The following is a 15,790-nucleotide window of genomic DNA, read 5'->3' as shown; positions in this document are numbered from 1 at the left end:
TGTATAGACATTTTTCCGAAGAAGACATATAGATGGCTAAGAGACACATGAAAAGATGCTGAACATCACTAATCACCAGGGGAATGCAAATCAAAACCACAGTGAGATACCACTTTACACCTGTCAGAATGGCTAGTAAGAAAAAGACAAAAAATAATAAGTGTCAGCAAGAATGTGGGGAAAAAGGAACCCTCATGCACTGCTGGTGGGAATGTAAATTGGTGCAACCACCATGGAAAACAGGATGGAGGTTCATTAAAAAAAAATAAAAATGTAAATATTATATGATTCAATAATTCCACTACGGGGTATTTACCAAAAGAAAACAAAAATACTACTTCAAAAAGATATATGCACCCCTATGTTTATTGCAGCATTATGTATAATAGCCAAGATACAGAAGCAACCTAAGTGTCAATCACAGATGAACAGATAAAGATGTGATGTGTACACACACACACACAGGAATATTACTCAGCCACAACAAAGAATGGGAACTTGCTATTTGCAACAACATGGGTGGACCTAGAGGACATTATGCTAAGTGAAATAAGTCAGGGAAATATATGATTTCACTTATATGTGTAGTCTGAAAAATAAAGTCAGGGAATCAGAAACAGACCCCTAAATATTGAGAATAAACCCATGCTTGCCAGAGGGGTGTGGGGTGGAGGGAAGGGAAAATGGGTGAAGAGGAGTGGAAAATATAGGCTTCCAGTTATGGAATGAGTAAGTCACAGGATAAGAGAGCACAGGGAATACAGTCAACAGTATTGTAACCACGGTGACAGATGGGGAGTTACGCTTGTGATGAAGATAGCATGATGTCTAAACATATAACATATAAACTTGTCAATCACTATGTTGTACACCTGAAACTAATATAACACAGTATCAACTAAATTTCAATTAAAGAATAAAAGGAAAAAACAACAATTATAAAAAATGGGGCATGTGTGTGGCTCAATCTGTTAAGCATCTGACTTGATCTCAGCTCAGGTCTCGATCTCAGGGTTGTGAGTTCAAGCCCCATGCTGGAGCCCAACATGGGGCCTACTTAAAAAAATAAAATAAAAGAGTGCATCCTAAGCCAGGATACTGGAATTAAAGTCTGTGAAGTTGATAAAAATTTAAAATATTTGAAGAACGTTGTTATTTCATTTTAAAAACTAAAATCTAAATTTCATGAAAACTTGGGCAACGGATACTGCATCCCTATCTTTAAAATACTGATTTGGGGGGCGCCTGGGTGGCTCAGTTGTTTGAGCAGCCAACTCTTGGTTTTGGCTCAGATCATGATCTCAGTGTCCTGTGATCTCCTGTGTCAGGCTCCACACTCAGCAGGGAATCTGCTTGTGGATTCTCTTTGCCCCTCCCCCTGCTCATGCATTCACTATCTCTCTCTCTCTCTCTCTCTCTCTCAAATAAATAAATAAATAAATCTTTAAAAAAATAAATAAAATATTGACTTGGGAGTAGGACATTATATATATTTGGGAACGTTTTATTCTTATGTGAATAAAGTATTGGGTTTATTTTTAAGATCTGTAACTATGAGACATGCTTTTGAAGTAAGCACCTAAGAAAGTAAAATATATGACCACTCTCTGTGGGAATAAATTTAAAAATACAATCTACCTATCAACCACCTTTGGTAGAGACACCAATTGCACCTACCTCAATCCCGGACTCCTTTTTCCCAATTTTTCCCAGGCATATGGTCGTCTGGAATAAAGGCTCTAGTTTTCATCCTTCCTCACAATTAGGTGGGGGACCATGACTAAGTCTTGGCCAAAGAAAATTAAGTGAGGGTGCAACCTTCTCATTCACTAACCTCTCCCTTGCTGGCCACTGCTGATCTGAGGGAGTTTGAAGAGCACGCTCGGAACGTGAGATAGAAGCCAAGTGCTGAGGTTGCTAGTGCACCACAGCAGCCTTGTGATACTTACCTCTGAAATTCTTTTAAGTGAGAGGGGGAAAAAACCTTTCTTTTTTTAAAGCCACTGGTATTTGGGGTTTTAGTTTTAAGCTGCTGTACCTATCCTTAACCGATACACATTTCAGTTGTTGGCATATTACTCCTTTATTAGAAATTGTAAATGAGAAATTATTTCTACACCTGAAGACCAAACTATAACAGAAGATTCCATAGGTTCAAGATTTTGAGACATTCTGGAAAGAGTTTTCTGTAAAGTATACCCTTTCCGTGGCATGGCAACATCATTCTTCTTTAAAAAAGTTACTGGACAGACATCATTTCCACCATCACCTATATAAACAATTCGTGTATAATTTACTCCCTGTTTTAACTGTTTATCTACAAATTCTACCAAAACTGCATTTTTGCAGAGATTTTTGGGGCATCTGTTGCAAGAATGAGCATGATAATTTTCCACAGTGAGATGACCATTGCTATCAAAAGCTGCTGGATTTGTAAACACTTTATCAAACACATCATGAAAACTGGTAGCTTCTAACACCCAGTCTATGAAGACTGAATTTGAATCTGAAATAATGATGCAGTCAAATTTATCCTTGTTTTTTCTTATAAAGTTCAAAAGTTCTACCATGCCTAGAGTGAAAGGCATTGATGTCACTGCTCTTTTCATTTCATCTTCTCTTACACCTTCATCTCCCAAATACTTAAAGACTCTGCCCATAAATTCTGTCCAAAATCCTTTTTTATAAGAATGCTGTAGTTCAATAGGAAGTTTTTTCTCTGGAGCACACTGTACAATCCAGGTGTCACTATTATCATCTATGATTGTATTGTCAAAGTCAAAAACGAGCAAAATTTTCATGGTTCCAAAAGCAAATGTGGGTTACCCTGAAAAAGAAGAAATATTGTTTCCTAAACATAGTTTTACATATCTAGCTATTACACTTATTTAACAAACATTACTGTTAATCTGCTAAAACAAAGGGTTAATATAAAAAATTAAAATGATTAAGCATTTAAGACTGCCATTTAAGAACTTTTTCCTAAGAAGCAAAGTTCATATTTGAGCATTTTAAGTAATGGAAACAAAAGATCTAAAAGGATATTCACAGTATTATTGTGTTCCTGTGGGGATGATTCTTTGAGCACTCAGAAACTACAGAGTAAGCCAATGAGAGGAGTAATGAAATAATTATTCTCTTACAGTCTAATTTAGAAAAATTATAAAAAAGAAAAAAGTAGGCTAATCACTCTTATTATCTTTTAATTATCAAGCACAAATTTATTAGTTTAAAATATTTACAATAATCCTCATATAAAATAACAAGTCATGTATAATATAAATCCTCTGTATACGGACTTAAATTCTGACCAAATTTAACACTAGGAAATCTTGCAAAATTTGAATAATTTTCCTAAAAAACATATTTAGCTTGAAATCATTAATGTCGGTGTTACAACTAAATGGTTGCTTGTTGTACTTGAAATCCTAAACAAATTACTTAAAGTTGGGAGTCAATTCCATTCTTCTAGACTAGAAGTAACTTTTGTTAACAATTTTCACATTTATTTATATTTTCTTTAGATAGTTTAACTCTGGAGTACCAAATAATCTGGGTATGTGAAAAATCACATTGCTTATGATATGACAATTACTTAATTCTTTGTTTTCATTAAATGATAATGAAGGTAATTAATTATAAATCTCAAGAAAAGGAAAAACTAAACTGGTCAACAGATGGTATGGATAAAAATTATGTAAAAAAGACAGTTATAAAGAATACCCAAGAGAAGATACAATTACTGTGTATAAACAAGAAAATCCTTTTTTAAAGAGTAACTAATACTTTTAAAGATATCACAATACACCAGGCACTAGACTAAGAACTTTACAATCTCATCCTCTCACTTAACTTCATAACCCTATTAAGTAGAAATTATCATCCTCATCTTAAGGATATATAAACTGAAGTTTAAGTGTTAGTTAAGTTGGTTAAGTTTTAAGTGGAAGAGCTGGAATTTGGACTCAAGTCCACTTGACTCCAAAGTTCATGCTTAAAGTACCATACTCTAGTGCCTATATTTAAAGCTTATTAATCAGTTTATTTTTTTAAGTTTATTTATTTATTTTTTTGTAATCTCTACACCCAACATGGGGCTCAAACTTACAACCCCAAGATCAAGAGTCACATGCTCCTCCAAATGAGCCAGCGAGGTGCCCCACTTATTAATCAGTTTAAAAATAAATACTAGGTAGGTCATTTTGACAAAAAGATGTTTAATTACATGAAAACATTCATTAGTCCCAAAGTACATATTAACCATAATACCACATCTGTGACCTACTTGTAACAAGTCTGAGATTTTAACAAGAAACCCTAAAAAGAAAAGTGAAGAACCTCACCAAAAAGAAAAAGAAGAGATCGATTAAAAATGGGAAACATGGCCTTTAACCACATATATTCTCTGGTTCATCCAGTAGGTGAATAGATATCCAGTAGGTGAAACTGAGAATAGAGCTCGTTGACTCATACAAGAGTAAGTATTCTATGTCTCTCAATTTATAATATCTGGAGAATAACTAACCTAGAAAGGTATCTCTTGTTGTCTGAATTTAGACAGTATATAATATTCTGATACTCTGGATCCCTGTATCTCTAAATATCTAGTCCAGGTGTCTATGGCTGGCTCCCAGAGATTTAAGTGCAGAATTCACTGTACAACTATGCAATAAGGCACAGTTGACAAACACATTAGTACTACGCTCTAGGCACGCTTTAAATTAAACAAGCTTTTCAAGCATTCTGAATTTATACATAATTTTTAAAAATTTTTCAAATATAACTCATTGGCTGAAAACTGTCTCAAGCCTAGATTTAATAAGCACAAGTTATCCAAATTCCTGAACTACTAGGGCACCTGGGTGGCTCAGTAGGTTAAGCGTCTGCCTTCGTCTTGGGTCGTGTTCCCAGGGTCCTGGGATCAAGCCCCATGTAGGGCTCCTTGCTCAGTGTGGAGCCTGCTTCTCCCTCTCCCCTGCTTCTGCTCGAGTGCTCTCTTTCAAATAAATAAATAAAAACCTAAAAAAAAAAAAAAAAAACCAAGTTCCTGAACTATTAACCTCAAAATAATAGATATACCATAAGCCTGAAGTTAACATAGGTCTGCTGTTGACTATTAATTTCTATCTGAAAGTGTACTTTTCTTAATTTCAGATCTTTTTCTATTAGTTTTTTTTGTCACCACTCAATATAAACCTTTATTAAAAAATACTTACCCAACTTAGTATTTCCAAGACAATTATTTTTACTTCAGAATAGGGTTTAGGTTAAACAGTCATGACAATCTTCAGTTTTAAACACCAGCCAGTTTCTAACCAACATTACTCCTACTCTATATGCAGGGAACAAAGTCTTCTGGTTTGGAGCAAAGAAATGGAGACTTCTTAACTCCTAAAATTAATAAAAGTATTTAAGATATTTTTAAATTTATGTTTTCTAATTATGCTGTTTTCTCTAACATCAGAGAGGTATGTATTGGCAATGGGAGAAACAAAATCTTGATTAAACAAAGGTTTTAATTATAAAACATGGAATGTTATATGAATCTACATTTTTTATCCAGTGGATAAAATAACAAGTGTTAAACTGATTATGTTGAGATTTCCACATTCCATTTTTTCTTTTTACTTGTTAAATAATAGACAAGTACTACGTTCTGTTGTTAATAAACTTTCAAAGATTAGTACTATACTTTAAAAAAATGTCTCTAAAACTTAAGGATGTGCAGAAAAATTTAGTTTTAAGAATGTGAAACTATTTTGAATCTAATTTGTTAAAATTCCAAAAGCAGTTATTAATTATTCTCTCCAAAAACAGGAGCAGTATATATTTGGTATCTGTGCAATGTTTCTGGTATTAACAATAGCCTATGTGTTTTTTACAATAATGAAAATTGGAAACTACACAGACATCCCAGGATTGGGGACTGGTTAAATAAGATATGTATGTGATAGCCAGATAAGTGAATATTTATTTAGCCAGTAAAAGCTAAGATGTTTAGTACAAATTAAACAAGTAAGTCACTAAACAGTGTGTACAGTATAACCCCATTTTTGTTGTAAAAAATGTCTATGTGTCTATGTCTAAGTGGTAGGATCGTGGGTGCTTCAATTGCAGTGCATTCTTTTTCTACACTGATTTTGTAATAATTTTTCCCCAGAATAATTTAAACTCTGTTTCAGATCAAAATGCAAATGCTATCTTAATTTCACAACAAAATAAAACACAGGAGTGGAGTAATAAAAGGGATAAATAACTAACTCTAGACAGACTTTGTTATAAATATCCATGGGTTAGGTGAACCGGGTGTTGGAAGTTGAATGATACCAAACTAACATGTCAAATTGGCAAATTATTGACATCGAATTTTATATGATTCAATACTTTCTGTAACCTATTTAGTTAAAATTCCAGAGAATTTTTGTTGGGAGGTAACTCCCCATGGGTCTCTACTGGCTCTACATGCCTTACAAGCATGACATTCACTGCTCTATGCTCTGGGCTATTTTCTCAAAAATGTATGTATGGTGAAAAGCCTTGAAAGGCACGCTTATTGTCCAGTATAATAAACATTATGGTTCCCTAAGCTCAGGGTTCCTGTCTTGTAATGCAACACACTCCACCTGCAGGTGACTTCCGTTCCTCTTTGCATCACCCTGTGGGAAGTGGGGCAAAACTGCTGATATTCTGGCTACTGTTATTGCTATACGTTAATTCATCTCTGCCTAGGGATGTCTTCTACAAAACTGTGGCAGGCTAAGTTGTTAGCGTGCAAGTGGGATAAAAATCTCTGACCCTTCCCAGCTCTTGACATTTTTAAAACTATGTTTCCAGAAAAACCCACCAATGCTCTAGGTGCAAAAGCTAATTTCTGTCAACAAATATTTTATTAATCCTTTCATACTTACCAGCATTATTACGGTGGAACATCTGATAGGAAACCTGAAGAAAAACAGTACAACTCTGTGTTAGAACTTTAGTGATTAAAAATCTTATCTCCTTTCATTTTGAGCGACTCTAATTTGGTGCCTAATGTGTAGGTGTCCTAGCCAACTAGCTTATAATGAAATCATTTGTACCTTGATGTGTCAGAAAAGGATCTTTAGTACAAATTAAACTTGAATCCTGCATCCACTCTTAACAGATTTCTGTGTCCTTCGTGGTCTGACTGGTCCCACAAATACATTCAATTTTACTATACTGTATTTACCAAGCAATTTAATATGTCTTAAAGGTCCTAACATGAAATGTTCTGGCACAATATCCAAGTTTTTAACATTCCGATTTTTAAAAAATATAAGCTTCATGTAGCCTGGATCATGGCTTAGAAACCAAAGTATTTAAAAACAGATTTTCTGTCCGTTAATCTCTGGGTTTCTATGGAAGGGAGGCCTTTGCCCTCCACCTTCTCTGTGGGCCGCACACACCAAGCCCAGGCCTCGCTCTTCCACACACCTGCAGGGTCCGCCCGGAACGTAGGCGCAGGCACCTCGCTGGGGGTCACCCCTGTGAGGAGCGCGTTGGATGAGGATGGGAGCACCGGACCGGGCCGAGTCACCAGGGCTCCCCACTGACCCAGACCAGGCGTCAGCAGCTGTCCTGGCCTCCGTGTCGCTCCCGCGGACTCTGCCCTCCGACCTTGTTCCCGTGCCTGTCAGTGAGGGGAACCCAACATGCACGCTGGGCCACGACTTCCCGCGCAGGCGCAGTCCCGGTTTCCCAGTGCTATGGCCCGCGGCAGCGCGTTCACCGCTCCTCGGCGGAGGCCACCGTCACTTCCGGCGGCGTTGCTAAGCAACTGCACAGTTTGGCAAACGTTCGGCCGCTGGAGTCCTGCTCGTCCAGCGTTGGAGTCGCCTTTCCAAATCACAGAGCGCCAAGGGTACCTCGTCAGAGATGTTGGTGCGGTTTGGAAGGCGCTGTGGGCGGGCGAAGGAAGACACAGGTGAGCCAAACTGGCCTATCTAGGCACAGAGATTGTTTCTGGCCTTCAGGCATAGGGTAAGAGGCAAGAGTGCCAAATGAGAGTTTTGGTTACTTTTTGAAAAGGGCTCCAGCAACTCGAAAGCAGCCCCATGGGCATCGTTGGGCTCTGTGTAAATGGACAGTTTTGCCTTCAGATGAATGGGTAGGTGGCAAAAGTTTACACAAATAGGAGCGGAGAAAAGGTAAGTCGGAGACTCCCAGCTGACCAGCTGGTCTGATCCTCAAGCTGTGCAGTCGCAGCTCCAAGAGTTTGGTGTTTGCTGAATTCCCTTAAGCTTTTGTTATTCATTGAGTGAATTGGAATGTCTTTCGGAAGTATCAGTGACCTCATTAGAGTCTTCGCTGTGCTGTGAACCTACTGAGTGCTCTTAGGAAAGTCTCTAATGGAAATGTCTCAATTTCTTCATCTCTAGAGTGAAGGAATATTAAAAAAATGCGATTTAGATATTGTAATCTAGATGACCTGTTATAAAAATTTGATTTTTGAATAGAAGTAGCCTAGGGAGACATTAAAGAACTCTTTAGCAATTCCAGTGATTTTATTTTCTTAAGTCTGTAAATTCCCAGTTAATGTTGTCATGGTGACCACTTGAACCTTGGGAATTTGGACTGTCTTCATGTCATTTTCTGAACTTCTGTAGCAGTAGAGCCTCCTTATGCTAGATGCAGAGTGAGGGCCAGCCATTATCTCACCAGTAGACACTACTGGGTATGTATGCAGTGAAGGACAGTGAAGTAGCAGCAGAAGGTCCCGACTGGTTGGAGAGAGGCAGCACCGATGTGACATGTATTGAAAAAACACAATTACTCTCACATACTCACTGTCTTATATACATAGCACTACAATAAAATACTTTGATTTCTCTGATAGATGTTAAATCATGTTTTGTGTCATACGGTCCAAAAGTTATCATCTGAGGGGTACCTGACTGGCTCAGTCGGTAGAGCATGTGACTCTTGATCTCCTCCAGGTCGTGAGTGTGAGCTCCATGTTGAGTGTAGAGATTATAAATAAATAAACTTAAAAAAATTTTACCATCTGAGCCTCACTGCTAAATTATAATCTCCATTTGGAAGAGGGTGAAGTAGGATAAGCGTTTAGATATGTAGACAACTATCTGTAAAACAATTATCTAAAGATTTAGTGGGATGGCATCAGCCAGAAAGTGGGATAAGAATCTCCAAAGGTCCTCCTCTCTATTAAGTCAAAAAGAATACTGACAAAAAAACTGTCAGAACCAACTTTTTTTTGAGAACTCAGGAAATTAACCAAAGGCTTACAACAACCAGGGAGGAAAAACAGCTGAATCTTGGTAACAGCAGTAAGTTTTTTGGCATTTTAACTTGCTCTAATCCCCTTTTCTCCTAGCCCCATGAAAGTCTAGAAAACCACTGCAACCACAGTGAAATCAGGTGTCTCAGTAACCTGTGGAGGGAGTGGAATAGGATTGGATCCTCTCCAAAGCCCTCCCCCCACTTTTTTTTAGATAAATGTTGTTTGACCTGTCTCATAGGTCCCTGGAAATCCCATCCACAGGGCCTGACTTTATTTGACCTGACTCAGAGCTCACTGGGTGTGTTTGTTCAAATGATCAGTGGCACTTTTTTGTTTTGTTTTTTTTTAACATCACAGCTGTCTGACATAGTGATAATTGTTGGGTACAAACAAAAAACTAACCAAAAAACTTAAGAAGAGTACCTGGGAAATGAGATGTCCATAGGGGGCAGAAGCTCCCTGCTTATTCCTCAGAATCCAGAAAGACAAATGCATGCATAGTGCTATGCACATGCTCAGGAAATACCTGAGAATGAAACTTCACCTCTGGCTGAATTTGAGGCTCTGTGCAAGAAAAAAGTAAAAGCTAAGAGTTGTAAACTACCTGCCTGAGCATTGAAGTCATGCTCCACCATTCACAGAGTTTCTTGGCAAAGCCTGTGAAACTTATCTAAGGAAATTAAATTTAATTTAAGGAAATGTTGTCCAATTATTAGCTGACAACTAAACTAACCAAGCTGAGATTCCAATAGCCACATACCACAAAGAATACAGACTTTACAGGTTTAGTTCAGGAAAATCATTAAACAAACCACAACAGCAAATAAAATAAAACAAAACAAAACAAAAAAAACTTTGGGTGTGGGGGGAATCTAAGATCTAGACTTGCCACATATTATTTAAAATGACAAGGTGTGCAAATAAGAAAGTATGTCCCAAACAGGAAACAAGTTTTAATAGGAACTGTTCCTGAGACTTCCTAAACAATTTTCTGTGTAAATTTATAGCTATTATAAATATGTTCAAAGAACTAAATGTCAAAGGAACTACAGGAAAATATTGAGACTGCTGTCTCACAAAATAGACCATATCAGTAAAGAGATAGAAATTATAAACAGAAACCAAATAGAAATTTTGGAGTTGAAAAGCACAATAGTTTAAATGAAAAATTCACTAAAGGGTCTCAATAGCAGTTTTGAGCTTGCAGAAGAAAAATTCCATGAACTTAAACATACGTTGATTGAGATTGTCCAGTCTAGGGGATAGGAAGAAAAAATAATGAATAAAAATGATCAGATCCTTAGAGAAATGTAGGATACCAACAAGTATATACCAACATACATGTAATTTGAGTCTTAGAAGAAGAGGAGAGAAAGGGGTAGAAGAAAATATTTGAAGAAATAAAGACTGTAAACTTCACAAATTTGATGAAAAACATTAATCCACATTTTAAGAGCTCATTGATCCTCTAAATAGAATAAACTCAAACAGATCCAGAACCAGACATAGCATGATCAAACTGTCAAAAGACAAAAACAAGAGAATATATATTCCTCTCAAATGCACATGGAACATTCTTCAGGATAGACCATATGATAGGCCATAAAACAAGCCTTTATACATTTAAAAGGATAGAAGTCATACAAAATATATTATCCAAACACAGTGGAATGACATTAGAAATCAATAATAGAGGGGTGCCTGGGTGGCACAGCAGTTAAGCATCTGCCTTCGGCTCAGGGCGTGATCCTGGCGTTCTGGGATCAAGCCCCACATTAGGCTCCTCCGCTATGAGCCTGCTTCTTCCTCTCCCACTCCCCCTACTTGTGTTCCCTCTCGCTGGCTGTTTCTCTCTCTGTCGAATAAATAAATAAAATCTTAAAAAAAAAAAAAAGAAATCAATAATAGAAATTTGGGGAATTCACAAATATGAAGAAATTAAAATGCTTTTAGATTTTAAAAAATGGGTCAAAGAAGAAACCATGCAAATCAAAACCACAATGATTGGTAGCTGTTAGAATGGCTATTATTAAAAAGATAAGAAATAACAAATGTTGGTGAGGATGTGGAGAAAAGGGAAGCCTTTTGTACTCTTTTTGGGAACGTAAATTGGTGTAGCCACTATTGAAAACAGTATGGAGGTTCCTCAAAAAATTACAAATAGAATTACCATATGATCCAGGAGTTCCACTTCTGGGTACTTACCCAAAGAAAATGAGGACGCTAATTCAGAGAGATAGCTGCACCTCCATGTTCATTGCAACATTATTTACACAAGTCAGGATATGGAAACAACCTTAAGTATCTATTAATGGATGAATAAGTAAAGAAAATATGGTTTGTATGTACAACAGAATATTATTTAGACACAAAAAAGAATAAAATCTTGCCATTTGCAATAACATGGACTTTGAGGGCAATAAATCAGACAGAGAAAGACAAATACTGTATGATGTCACTTATATGTGGAATGTAAAAAACAAACGAATAAACAAAAAACTCCACAAAACCCCCCAAAAAACCAAGCACATAGAAACAGAGAACAGATTGGTGGTTGCCAGAGGCAGGAGGTGGGCAGTGGGAGAAATGGTGAAGGAGGTCAAAAGGTACAAACTTGCAGTTATAAAATAAATAAGTCCTGGGGATGTAATGTATAGCATGGTGACTATAGTTAGTAATACTATATTGCATAATTGAAACTTCCTAAGGGAGTAGATCTTAAATGTTCTTGTCACAAGAAAAAGATATCGATATGCTTAACAAATATGTTAATCAAAAGGTAGATGGTTTAAACTAGTAGACTTTGTTTAATTAGTCTTCAATTGCAAGTAGCACCAATCAAGTTGAGCCAGTTTAGGCAAAACAAAGGAAATTTGTTACAAGGATGTATTTGTCAGGACTCTTTGGTTACAAGTGACTAATTGACTCATAATAATTAAAACAGAACGGGACTATTTTGGCTGACATAACTGGGAATTTAGGTACAACTTGATCCAGGACACTATTCTACTTCCCAGCTTTGTATAGTTTTATTCTGTAGGTGGAGACTTGGTATGTGATAGGCAAGATGGTACCTGTGGTTCTAAATTCACACTTTACTTGAACAACCAATTTCTCAATCCCATCAACCTTAATTCAAACACCAAGGAGACTCTAATTGATCCTAGCAGCTTTTCTCTCAGTATCTTTATCTCTCTCTGGAGTCTTGTGGTTTCTTGCTTCTGCTTTTCTCTGTACATCTGTCTCAATTCATCTTATAATACAAATAGTAAACATAATAATAGCTAATATATATTGAGAATATATTGTGTGCCACACCCTATTCTAAATTTTTTACATATATAACTTCATTTAATTCTCACACCAACCACATAAAATAGGTCCTATTAATATCTCCATTTTGCAATTAAGGTATTAGAAAGTTAAATAATTTTGTCTAGATTTACATAGTTCATGTGTGGTATGTTCATTTAGGATGCTTTTAAATTCATATATAGAATACCCAATTCAACCATATTTAAAAATAAGGAAATTTATTTGTTCTTGTAACAGGAGCTCCAGGCTTCAGGTCTGATTGATTTAGCATCATAATGAGATCTTCATTGCCCCACATTCCTTCTTTGTTTTTTCTTTGTGGTTCACAATAATAGCTTCATTGTAAGGCTACTTCCTTTTGTGGTCATAGGATGGCTGCCTATCTGTTCTTCATGCTTCCTTGTTCATATCTAGTTTAAGAGACACTTTCATATGTCTCTCCCAGAAGAACAAGAAAGAACTTTTCTAAAAGTCTCAAATAAATCTCTTTTCCTTTTGTTTGCTTATTACAGAAATAATTATTGGCAAAGGAGACGCAAGTATTCTTAAACTAATGCTACTCAGTTAGGAAGGGGTTAACAGAGTCAATCATGATGTCTACAACTTCTATAGGTGAACATCCCCCAAATTATCTATTTATAGACTGCTATTTCGTCAATTTTGAAAAAATGCTTTATAACAACCTGTTGGGGTAGGTCTTATTGATCTCAGCTTTAAAGATGTTGTTACTGAGTCTCCAAAGAGTTAAAGGACTTGCCTACATTTACAGAGTAAGGAAATGACCAAGGAAAGACTCAAATCTGTCTTTTAATTTCAAGTTCTTATATACTTTGCACTTAATCTCACTATCCTTAAAATAACAGGAATAAAATTATTGTTTAAAACAATTTCCAGATGTCATGACAATATAGAAATGTCTGAGAAAAAATATTTAAACTCTTGAAAGTCTTTTATATTCATTTTTTAAAATTTATTAGAAATAAAGAACTCTGAAGAAGATCAAGCTGTCTATCCACCTCTTCTACCTAGCAAGATAGATCTCCGGCAGGTAACCATAATTCCACACAATGAGTGGAAAAGGATTCAAGATAGTCTTGACAGTTTGACAAGAGAAGCAGCATGTCTTCGTGCAGAAAGAAAGGCAAAGAAAGAAATGCATTTCCGATCCCAAGAAGTGGTAAAACATTGGACTAATACATATGCAGTAAGTATTAATCACCGAGGAGTACACATGCACTGAAGTCTCACTCTTTTTTCTTAGTACTCTTTTTAAAGTAATTTTTACATGTAAAATATAAAAAATACTTTGAAACACATTTTCAACAGCTTTATTTAGGAGAAATGACATAAATAAAGTAGACATATTTAAAATGTACAATTTGATAAGTTTTGAAGCATTTACATACCCCTTCTTTTCCCTTTCTTTCTTTCTTTCTTTCTTTCTTTCTTTCTTTCTTTCTTTCTTTCTTATGTATTTATTTGAGAGAGAGAGTGCGCACCTGCATACACACAAGTTGGGGTAGAGGCAGAAGGAGAGAGAATCTCAAGCAGACTCCCCACTGAGCATGGAGCTGAATGCAGGGCTCCATCTCATAACCCTGAGATCATGACTTGAGCTGAAATCAAGAGTCCATCACGTAACTGACTAAGCTACCCAGGTGCTCCTGTCCTCATCTGCTTTCTACTATAAATTTTATTCAACACAATTATTTTGAAATTCTTTCATGTTGTTGTGTGTATCAATTGTTCATTCACTTTTATTGCTGAGTAGTAGTATTCCATTGTATGGATGTACCACAATTTATCTGTTCAATTGTTGATGGTTTTGGCATCAACCAAATGTTCATATATGAGCTGTTTCCAGTTTTGGGCTATTATAAATAAAGTTGCATATGAACATTCATGTATAAGTCTATTTGTGGACATATGCTTTCACTTCTTTTGGGTACATATCTGGGTAGAATGGCTGAATAATATGATGGTTGCATATTTAACTTTGTAAGAAACATCCAAACTGTTTTCAAAAGTAGTTGTAATTTTACACTCCCATAAGAAGTGTATAAGTCTTCTATTTTCTCCACGTTCTTCCCAACTTGCTATGTTCAGTCTTTTTAATTATAGGCATTCTAATAGGTGTGAAGTAGTATTGAATTATAGTTTTAATTTGAATTTCTCTAATTACAATAATGCTGAACATCTTTTATGAACTTATTTTCTATTGTATATCTTCTTTGGTGAAGTGTTTGTTCAAATCTTTTGCCCATGTTTAAGTGGGGTTTATTTTGGTGTGCACCTAGGTGGCTCAGTTAGTTGAGCATTTGTTTTTTTTGTTTGTTTGTTTGTTTTTTTGGTTTTTTTTTAAAGATTTTATTTATTTATTTGACAGAGATAGAGACAGCCAGCGAGAGAGGGGACACAAGCAGGGGGAGCGGGAGAGGAAGAAGCAGGCTCCTAGCAGAAGAGCCTGATGTGGGGCTCGATCCTATAACGCCGGGATCACGCCCTGAGCTGAAGGCAGACGCTTAACTGCTGTGCCACCCAGGCGCCCCTTAGTTGAGCATTTGACTCTTGATTTTGCCTCAGGTCATGATCTCAGGGTCCTGGGATCAAGCCCCGAGTCGGGCTTCATGCTCAGCGTGAAGTCTGCTTGAGAGTTTCTTTCTCTGTCTCTCTCTCTCCAAAATAAATAACTAAATCTTTAAAAAAATAAATGGGGTTTGTTTTCTTATTATTTCTTATTTTTGGTTTAGGGATTTTAAAAAATATATTCTGAATACAAGTCCTTTATTAGATATTTGATTCAAAAATATTTTTTCCCAGCTGTGGGAAGGGACACAGAAAGCTTATAGTACCTTGCTTTAGGAACAGTGTTCATAATTTATTCTTTTTTCTAGAAGAGGGAAAAATATTGTGACTGATATCATATATTACATATATTACATTCTGAAAAAGGCAAAACTATAGGGAAAGAAAACAAATCAGTGGTTGGCAGGAACTGCAGATGGGGGAAGATAACAGGGCATGAGGGTATTTTTTGGGGGGATGGAACTGTTTTATAAGTCACTATGCATTTGTAAAACTACACTAAAAGGGGGTATGTAAATTATACCCTAAAAAACTTGATTTTAGAGAAGTCCCCAATCCATAAAGGGATGGGGGAGTGGAATACACACACTCATACACACACACACACACACACACACACACACACAG

At 36.3% G+C, this 15,790-nt stretch overlaps 2 protein-coding genes across 4 annotated transcripts in view; one reads left to right on the top strand and one right to left on the bottom strand.

Moving 5' to 3' along the window:
* Positions 1–348: 348 nt before the first annotated feature.
* On the bottom strand, positions 349–7,717 carry PHOSPHO2 (phosphatase, orphan 2). Of its 2 annotated transcripts, XM_045780190.2 has the most exons (4): positions 7,456–7,717; positions 6,909–6,942; positions 5,217–5,391; positions 349–2,827 (listed from the first exon to the last, which is right to left on the bottom strand). In XM_045780190.2, exon 4 carries the CDS (start codon positions 2,799–2,801, stop codon positions 2,076–2,078), a length of 726 nt encoding a protein of 241 aa, XP_045636146.1. In that variant the 5' UTR covers positions 2,802–2,827; positions 5,217–5,391; positions 6,909–6,942; positions 7,456–7,717; the 3' UTR covers positions 349–2,075. The 2 variants fall into 2 exon arrangements, with proteins under 2 accessions (XP_045636146.1, XP_087717419.1); XM_087861293.1 differs by lacking the exon at positions 5,217–5,391.
* An 81-nt stretch (positions 7,718–7,798) lies between these two features.
* CFAP210 (cilia and flagella associated protein 210) overlaps positions 7,799–15,790 on the top strand; it is a 33,061-nt gene continuing 25,069 nt past the window's right edge. Inside the window, exons 1-2 of one of the 2 annotated variants that reach the window (XM_045783776.2) lie at positions 7,799–7,945; positions 13,555–13,781. In XM_045783776.2, the coding sequence (XP_045639732.2) occupies positions 7,897–7,945; positions 13,555–13,781 (276 nt within the window). In that variant the 5' untranslated portion in view covers positions 7,799–7,896. The remainder of the gene's footprint in view (positions 7,946–13,554; positions 13,782–15,790) is intronic. The other variant, XM_087861287.1, reaches the window with a different exon arrangement.

This window comes from Ursus americanus, chromosome 1 (assembly GCF_024610735.1).
Source record: "Ursus americanus isolate L20-20 chromosome 1, mUrsAme1.1.p, whole genome shotgun sequence".
Lineage (NCBI taxonomy): Eukaryota > Metazoa > Chordata > Mammalia > Carnivora > Ursidae > Ursus > Ursus americanus.
The sequence above is the reverse complement of the archived record's forward strand: the minus strand, read 5'-3'. Positions and strand labels throughout refer to the sequence as shown.

Excerpts from the sequence above, each read along its gene's own strand:
- PHOSPHO2 (XM_045780190.2), bottom strand. The coding sequence starts at position 2,801 with ATGAAAATTTTGCTCGTTTTTGACTTTGACAATACAATCATAGATGAT.